This window comes from Temnothorax curvispinosus, unplaced genomic scaffold (assembly GCF_003070985.1).
Source record: "Temnothorax curvispinosus isolate PA1 unplaced genomic scaffold, ASM307098v1 QBEX01001404.1, whole genome shotgun sequence".
Lineage (NCBI taxonomy): Eukaryota > Metazoa > Arthropoda > Insecta > Hymenoptera > Formicidae > Temnothorax > Temnothorax curvispinosus.
The window spans coordinates 1-9,675 of NW_020211184.1; the positions used below are offsets into that span (position 1 = coordinate 1).

General features: G+C 33.8%; 1 protein-coding gene across 1 annotated transcript; it reads right to left on the bottom strand.

The window, feature by feature from the left end:
• Nucleotides 1-3,610: 3,610 nt before the first annotated feature.
• On the bottom strand, nucleotides 3,611-9,669 carry LOC112463203 (UDP-glucuronosyltransferase 2B37-like; the record flags this gene model as incomplete). The annotated part of the gene is made up of 3 exons (XM_025029425.1): nucleotides 3,611-4,122; nucleotides 5,256-5,475; nucleotides 9,435-9,669. Coding segments are annotated over 3 exons (750 nt in total), but the record flags the coding sequence as incomplete, so codon positions are not given.
• Nucleotides 9,670-9,675: the final 6 nt, after the last annotated feature.

Consider the following 9,675-nt stretch of genomic DNA (forward strand, 5'->3'; position numbering starts at 1 on the left):
AGATGACATTTTCAAATATTTAACCTAAAAGTCCACTTCGTTTGTTGACTTATTTACATTCTTTCAGATCCTAACCTTACCACAAGCAAGCATCTAATTTTTAGTACTTTATATTGGTACCAATGAAAATCTCACTTGAAAGTTGTTAAACTATTTCAGCTTGGTGGGAGTAAGATAAGCCTGAACGTGTAAACGCAACTCACGTTAAGTAGGAGTTATAACATCAGCGTTACTAAATCGAAGTTAGAAGCCGTGTAAACGTACTCTATAGTGACTAGTGAAAGCGCGAGATTCGAACTTAACAGGTTGATCTTTAGAATCACTATTAATTCCCGAAAGTGAATTTGGCCTTTACGCTGCCGATCTGAGCGCTGACGAAAAGTGTGGCGAGCAGAGTGTGGCGGATTGGCTTTTGAGCGCTGACGAAGAGTGTGGCGAGCTATAAAATTCATTTTCGAGGATCCGGGTTAGATGACGAAAAAGGGAGGCAAACCAACTCAAATCAAAAGAATTAGGTTCCAGATTAAACAAGCAGCCATTTCTAATCAAGATCCTCTCCCCCTTCTCTACCAATTGCGACAACTAGAAAAAGCACCTCCATTTGAACCTATTCTTGTCGACTTCGACATCGATTATCCTCATTTTAATCAGATAAACAAAAGTAATCCTCGTTACAAAGTTAAATATCTTTTCGGTCCCGAATAACAATAATAATAATAATATCCTTTACATGACTTGTCCAAATCCCTGGTAAATTGCTTAAACGCATTGACCAAAAAACGGACGAACAATAACAGTCAGAACGTGACAGGTTGCACGGCCTGGGAATTCAATCCTGCGATCTCCAAGGTGTTCGGCAGCAATGGAATCGCAGGATGACTATTAATTAGCACTATATTAATTCTGTCTTTTTCTATTTCATGTAATATGGTCTGATTGCATGGCCTATATATTCCTCAGTAAGTTGTTGAATAATAGGGAAAAAATAGTAATGCCTTATCCACAATGAAATATAAAGCATTTCATGTTCTTAGCCACAAACCTTCGGGTTTCGCAACAGATGCAGGGTGAGTTCGAACAGTCGGATAACTTGGACCACCAACTTAATCCTTGAGCCAAAGGTACAAGGGCCAAATGAAATATAGTTTACTATGGGTGGCTTGCCTTTAGCAACCTGAAAGAACAATATCTACAGACAATGGAAAAAGCTAAAACTGAATAGATGTTATTTTGTAATAAAGAAACAAAATAAAATAAATTAAGAGAATATTAGAATTAGAAAGATCGTAGAAAAAAGGATTTTTTTATAAGGAAACGTAAAAAGCGAACAAAACGTCAAACTTTTCATGTTCACCCTTATGAAAAAGTACCATTGGCAAAAAAGCATTGGCCAATGGTATTTTTTCATAAGGGCATCCTTTAGCCTTATTTTAAGAATATATTTTTATTTTATAAATAACAAAAATGCTCTTTTTTTCTATGTTATATTCTAGTCACTAGAAGGTGTAAATGATGGACGATGTAAATGATTCTAGCTGTTCTAGATATCTGAAACGTCAAAAGCAATTTTTCTTATTCTGAAGAAATGTAGCTATCGTCTGAACTAGAACTAAACCAGTATTTTTATTCTGGACAAAATGACGGCCTTTTTATTAAAAATATTATAATTTTTCTCAAAATTTTGTTAGTATAATTTTATTTAAAAAAAAAAAAAAACTAATAAACGTATCATTTTATTTTAGTTCAGACGATAGTCACACTTCTAAATAAGAAATTTTTTTATTTTATCAGATACCTAGAATAGCTAAAATCATTTACACTATCATTTACAGTTTTACACCTTCTAGTAATCAGGATATAATATAGAAAAGAAACAATTTTGTTACTTAAAAAATAAAAATATATTCTTAAAATAAGGCTAAAAGAACATGCAAAGTTTTACGTTAGTCACTTCTTTCGTTTTTCTACAAAAAATTTTTAAAAAATACCTTTTTCCGACCTTTCAAATCAGAATATCCCCTTAAGTATTATTTTGCAGAAAATATCGGTTATTTAAGAAAGAGAAGGAAAGATGCATAAATAAATCATTCGTAATATGTATAAATGTACGTGGTACGCAGTATATCATGTTCACTTCTTACTACTATTATTCATTTGCACGCAGAACGATCATTAAATCAGTGACGATAATTATGTAATACATGATTGATTATTACATAATGCAGTATGATAATTGTTAATATACATACGTTAAAGAATTGTATTAACATTGCGTGGACACCATGTTTTTGAAGCACTTACCCGGACACCATAAAACTTTTAAGTCTAAAAGTTTTTTAAAAGCGTTTCTGTGTTACAAAAAAAATCTATAAAAATTCATGTATCTTTAAGATTTCAAAAAGTGATTTCTATATTTACATAGGCCGGAACTGTTGCAATTTCTTTTTAGTGTTAAAACGTCAGGAGAAAACTGTAATATACGAAAAATTGACTGTGCCTTAAAAGACCCACGGTGTCAGCGGAATGTAATGTCAATAAAAATGAGTTAATTATATATATTGTAATTGTATTTTAGCAAATAATATGTAATTATTTGTTGTTATGTTATTATTATCAATAATTTTTGTAGCCTACTAGAAAAATTAAACTTGAGAATATAAATAAATATAAAATTCGAACATTTTAACAAATAATAAGATTTACTTACTTTCATCGACTTCTTCGTGCTAATTCAGCCTTATGTGGTGCCAAATTATGCGATCTCACATCAAACTTAGAAGCATGACAACACTTTTCTTTTCCTTTTTTTTCAATTAAGAAAAGAAAAGAAGAGAAAGAACGTTTTAAAACATTTGAACCATTAAATGCAGACTAAAAAAACTTAGCAATTTTGGACTTTGAACTGGAATATCTCATTATAGAGGACACGTAGAGCACAAGTAAAGACAGTTTTATTATTTGTAATTTGACACCAACAAATCGATTGAACCCATTCAGAAACGCATCAGTTCAGCCGTTATAGCTGAACGATAAATCTTGCCTGCGCACAACCGACACAACTAGTTGATCGCCCTAAATGTAGCCAGTGCCTTGCTTCACGCATACTTGGCGCGAAACACTACAGTGTCTCTTAATCTTGGAAAAAATTCCGTTGCATACTTTTGAAAAATTTAATCAAAATAAAAAATACCTATTTAATACGAAAAAACTTGGCGCTGCTACATCAAATAACTTAAATTTATAATATATCCATTAATATTATTTATAATATATTTATTATTAATATATAATATTAAATTGTATATTTATATAAAATATTAAATCGTATTATTATGTTCACACATCACACACATTTTAATTGTTTTTGAATATTTTTAGGTGTAGTAGCGCCAACTTTTTTTACATTATAAATATTTCTTTTTTTTATTAAATTTTTCTAAAATATATATCTATATAACAGTTTTTTTTCTAAGCTTTATTTATACTTAGTGTCATTTCCTAATAGACTTTTTATAAGTAGGCAAGCGCCTACTTACATGTACAGAAGCCTTTTTTGTACGTTTTCTTTTTTAAGGTTACTTATATATTTTATTTATTGCCAAAAAGGAGCTTTTATACAACAAAAAGATTTTATTAAATGTTTTTATTCACCACGATCGTGGTGTACTTACTACATCTTGATTTATTTTACAATTTAGTGTAACATATTTTATTATTAATTACAATTTTAAATAATACAACATTTTCTATATTTACGGTAATTTCACTTCTTTACATTAACATTATATGCAGCAACTGCACGCAAAGCCTGTTAATGTTTCTACGACTTACGCTTGTTTGCTCTTGCTTAATTTAACTGCGGTGTACATATAATTATAACAGAAATTAATAAATAGCTTTATTACAAAGAATATACTTAACAATATTATAAAGAAATTAAAGAACAAAAATGCGTAGACATCTATCAGATTTTGTTCTACCCAGCTTTGAGATCTCAGCGGCGTTACTAAAGTTCCATTTGGATGACGGGCTGTGTATTCAATACTCCAAACAGCTAAATCTAATGGCGGTATTGGCCGATCCCTGAATTCGCTAGATAATCGTTTCATATTTCTTGTATAACTGTAAAAATGATTTACTATTAATGATGTAATACAAAAATTGGGTGGAGTTCCGAAAACGGCCACCCTCCGATTTCGATGAAACTTTGTGAAAAGCTTCGTTTTGGATTAAAATGAAAACCCTTAAAAGGAATTTTGGCGATTTCTATGATAAAGCCATTTTTTAAGATAAAATGATAAAAAAATATAGAAAAATTTTCGTAATTCTACAGGTTGTTATAAATTCAGTATATACTGTTTTTATTGAATAATTTTATGTTTTTATCCTCCCCCGTAAGCAGGGGTGGATGGGGGTGGACCTTGGTTCGCGTGGAAAATATAGTAGCTATTTTGAGTATTGGAAGGCGTAAATGAATAATATATATGTCGAAATACTTCACGCATACACTTTCCACGCGAGACGAATTGTCACATGAGTTTGTATAGCGTGCTTTACAAGCTCGTTTATATATATATATATATATACTAGCTTCTGACTTTGATTATTTACATTCTGTAGTATTCGGTCTATTTGGCGTGTTTGTGCTAATATTCTATCAGCCATCTTTTGTCAATCGTTATTGCAAGACTGATACGACTTAAAATGAAGCTTTTTTCAATACTATGGCAACTATGTATCAAATATCTGAATAATACTAACTGAAATATATAAACCTACTTAGTTTATTGTAATTCTTTATCACCCTCCTGCGCTTACGTGTGTACTATTTATCATTTTATCTTAAAAAATGGCTTTATCATAGGAGTCGCCAAAAGTCCTTTTAAGGACTTTTATTTTAACCCAAAATGAAGTTTTTCACAAAGTTTCATCGAAATCGGAGAGGGGCCGTTTTCGGAACTTTATCCCAAAAATTATATCGTAATTAAAGAAAAATACGTTTTTTTATACATTAATTTTAAAATTCCAAATACAAGATAACAAGAGAAAAAAAAACAAACCCAATTTTATAATCTATTATTTTATAAGCAATTATTTTTACAGAAATTTGTAAATCGATTAAACTATAATTACTATAGGTATTACTATAATTACTATATTAAACATTAGAGTTTAGACATTATTTGAAATATAACTATATATTGTTAATTTTCTGCTTAAATAATAATGATTAAAATGTGATCAAAATATAATACCTTTCATTGTAAAGTACTTCTTCAATTGCGTGTAATAAAGATTGAGCGGACAAAGTTTTAATGTCCAAGTATACGCCAACGCCTTTAGTTACTAATATTTCTGTATTGGATTTTTGATCCATAAAGAAAGGCATTACAATCATCGGTATACCTTTCCAAATGGCTTCCTGCGTACTGAGAAGACCACCATGTGTCCAGACTGCTCTTACATTTTTATGAGCTAAACATAAAATATATATTAAAATATATAAACAATCCAGTATATTGGTTCGCCAGTACATATAAATGACAACTTCAAAAAATTACTCGACCCCACTGGCCATTACTTATTTATTCTTTCTCTTCACAACATTTCGGCCTCAATCAGGCCCTTTTCAAGTGAGATGTTACATTATACATCAAGCAACAACTAAATCACGTGTCGCCCGACGCCGCATCCAAACCACATCGTGCGCACGCCAATACTAAAAACGAATATGTCAAACGAATATTTCAAAAATGTCAAAAATATAAAAACCAGAAGGAATGTCAGAATTAAAACGTAGAAGCTTACATAATTGTTGCATCAAAGGAGTGAGATTGCAAAACTCGCAAACATTGTTAGCGTAACCGTGAAGAAACTTATTTTCTCCACACGGTCCGCAACGTGAATATTCAAAGTCGCACTGGCACAAATCATACACAATGACAAATTACATTACAATTAAGTCGTGTTCCCAAAATACCGCAGGACAGGCTAAGATCAAACAAGTTACCGTGTTCTGAAAGTATACAAAAACAAACCGAAATCCTATACAGTCTCGATGACTCGAGCGTATATTGCGGGCAAATTCTCCGTGTCTTTTTGGAGGTTGACCGCATCTTTGCACTTCTTGATAAAAAACATTTCAGAAATCTCCCTTTTCTTGTCTTTCCTTGTGCAGAACTTTCGGATTGCGCCAATCGAAATCGTGATTGTGCGCGAGGCGATGTTTCGTAACGACCGAATGGTTATTATCGTGCCTTTTGATGTCATTTCGATGTTCCTTTACACGTGTCTCTAGATGCCTTTTAGTCTGTCCAATATAACATGAACTGCAGTTTACGCAATCAATTTCATAAACTAGCTCAGTCTGTTTAAGAGGCTGCAGTCTGTCCTTACCCTTTTTAATAACGCAATTTAACTTCTTCGGGACTGTAAGAATTGTCTTAAATTTGACACCTCTCATTGTACGCTCAATATTCGCACTAAAACCTTTAACGTACGGTATACCGTCATACAATCGGCGAGACCTGAATCTGCACTTGAGTCTGCTGAACTATCTCTTTTCTTTAGCTCACCGAGCCGGACATTAATATATTTATTGACAACCTCAACCGGAAAACAATTATTTAAGAGAATTTTTCTGACCGTTGAGACATTGTCGGAGTGGTTATTGGAAAGCAGAATGGCTCTATCCACAAGATTCCGTATGATATTAACCTTATATTTAAACGGGTGGTTCGAGAAATAATTAATATACCGTCCCGAGAATGTTGGTTTTCTGTACCAACCTGATTTTATATCCAGATTTAGTCGATCGGTCAATGAAAGAATGTGTAATAAGTTTAACTCGATTGTGTCTACACAGATTCCTCTGTATAATTCCTTTTTAAACTTTGACCATAATAAATGGATTGTAAATACGAGTAAAAAACAGATTCCAGACAGAATTCTTAAATTTCTGAGTCTGGGAGATAGATTTGCTCTTCCTATTAATCTTAAGAACAAAATTTTTTAGATACCATGGTATCTAAAAAATTTAATGCGCCGTTTGTTTCCAATTCATACGTGAACTTTAGCCTGATGTGATAATTATTAAATATTTTGAGTAACTCATCGATTTTCGACCGTGGAACCACCGCAAAAATGTCATCAACGTATCTACGATAAAAAGATATAGCAAAACTCAACATTTGCAGACAGTGTGTCTCCAGATCTTCCATAACCAAATCCGCGAGAATCGGGGAAAGGGGAGATCCCATCGGACTACCAAAAATCTGCTCATAAAATTGCCCGTCGAAACAAAAGCTGGTGGAACTCAGGATCAAGTCTATCGGTTGTTGCTTGATGTATAATGTAACATCTCACTTGAAAAGAGCCTGATTGAGGCCGAAACGTTGTGAAGAGAAAGAATAAAAGTAATGGCCAGTGGGGTCGAGTAATTTTTTGAAGTTTGTCATTAAAATTTGAAGTTTGAAGTTTGTCATTAAAATATATATTATAGTGAATTTTAAATCTCAACGATTATGATAGAAATCTCACATTGATACAAACATTTCATTAGATGTATTGTTCGGGCGTCGCTTTACGACGGTCGCCCTGAATCTGGATTCCGCTCAGAGTTGAGCGAGAAGCGTGGATAACGCGAGTCGTAAATTCGCGGGAGGAATGAGGATTAAAGCACTCGTAACACAGATTGCACAAAGAAATATATAGTCTTTATTTCAAGAACGGGAAGGACGCGAGGGGGAACCACGGATCGTGCGCCGCGGATTCGGAAATCTTCTGAGTCGTTCGTACCTTTCTGCCAGATATCGCGAACGGAAATCTTGTCTCAGCTTCTCGCATCGAAGCCTCTCGCGTAGCGGAGATCTTGTACGCGTCGAACGGAAATCTTGAACGCGTGGCAGAAGAACGATCGCGAGCGGAGCACGACCGGAAGTTTTCGGACCCCTCGCTAAGTAGCACACTTAAATATATAAGGAACTTTGATCCGCACGTTAAGACGAAACGAACGAATAGCGATTCACGCAGCGATTTAAGAGGGAGAGAGCCGTGCTGTCTTTAGACGAGGATTGATACGCGACGAATTTTGATTATGAGGTCTAGCTCACGACTTGAGGCTAGGAATCCTCAGCAACGACTGACTGTCGAGGCGAGCGAATTCGCCGTTTACTCAAGAGGGTTGTTTTTCAGGAACGAACGCGCGATGAGAGCTGAATCGCGATTCGTCCGTATGGTCACATCACGCGTCAAAACAGCCGTTTCCGTGCTCCGACAAATAAGGGAGCACTCTCGTAACGCGTGATCGCGATCGATGGGCTTCGAGGGCGCGGGGATCGCGGGGAACGTATATTTCGCACAAGTTCGACAGAGCTTGAACAACATAAACATCGGTATTTCTCGATGTTAAATATAATAACGTTTTCGAGCCGATGTTTCGCGTAGGAACGTTCGACGGATCTCGAACATGTATGTATGTACATGTCTCGATTAATCTAATGCAATAGGCTTTCCAATCAATAGTTTTGTTGCCTGTAAATCATTTTTAAACCAAAACCGAATTTCTCATTATAAATAGATTATAAAATATAATTGTAATAATTGAAAACTGAAATTGTCTTAGGTACAAGCAAACTATAATAAAAGAAAACAAAATCGTTCAAACATTACTGCGAGATAACTAGATGAAATTAATGCAACAAAAATTGATTTTCTTATACCGTATTTAAAATGGAGTTTTGCTGTAATTAGTCATATAACCATTCTATCCACAAAATATTTATATACATATATGCAATGTTTTTGTGTTTGTCTATCGCGACTTTTACTAAAACACTGATAATTAAAATAACTATTCGAATAGGTATATTACGTAAAAAATAAGTAATTCTTACAATTATAAATCTCATTTCTCTCAATGCAGTTTTTAAAAAAATGGTATATGCATTAATATCTAACACTCAAATTTTATAAATATCCTTATCTATCTATCTTACATCTATATATAATCGAATGTTCCGACTCATCAACGCCCAGCCCAAACCCTTAAACTTAGAAACATGAAATTCGGAAAGTATATTCTTTCCATGACGTAAACACCCACTAAGAAGGGATTTTTTTAAATTCGACCCCCTAACGGGGTGAAAAGAAGTAAAATGTGTTTTCACGGATTCCTCAATATCTCTCAGCCCCGTTGAGATATCGACGGTTTTTTCTTACAAGATTACCCATACAAGTGCTTAAAAACATAATTCAAGATTTTGTCCTAATCAACTTTTAAAGGGGCAAATCTAAATTCGGAGATGAATTATAGAATCCTTCGCATACCGTAGCGAAGCACGGGTGTATCAAACTAGTTGTTAATAAATTGATAATAAAAAATATATATCGGGTCCTATGTTTTTCCTAAATTCATAGAAACTGGGGAAACGTACATAAAACTTCGCTTTGCGGCATCCATTTCACAACCATTACATTGTCCGGTATCTCAAATGGCACTTCAATATCTAGCTTCCACAGCACTCGTTGCTTCAGTTTCGACAGAACCAGTAGAACGGTTTCAATCTTGTCTATGCCGATATCTTTCCATTTCAAATTTGTTCCTAATGATATTACGATGGCTCCGTTCTTTGCTCCGTCAAGAAATATGCGCACATCCTGCAAAATAATGGTGAA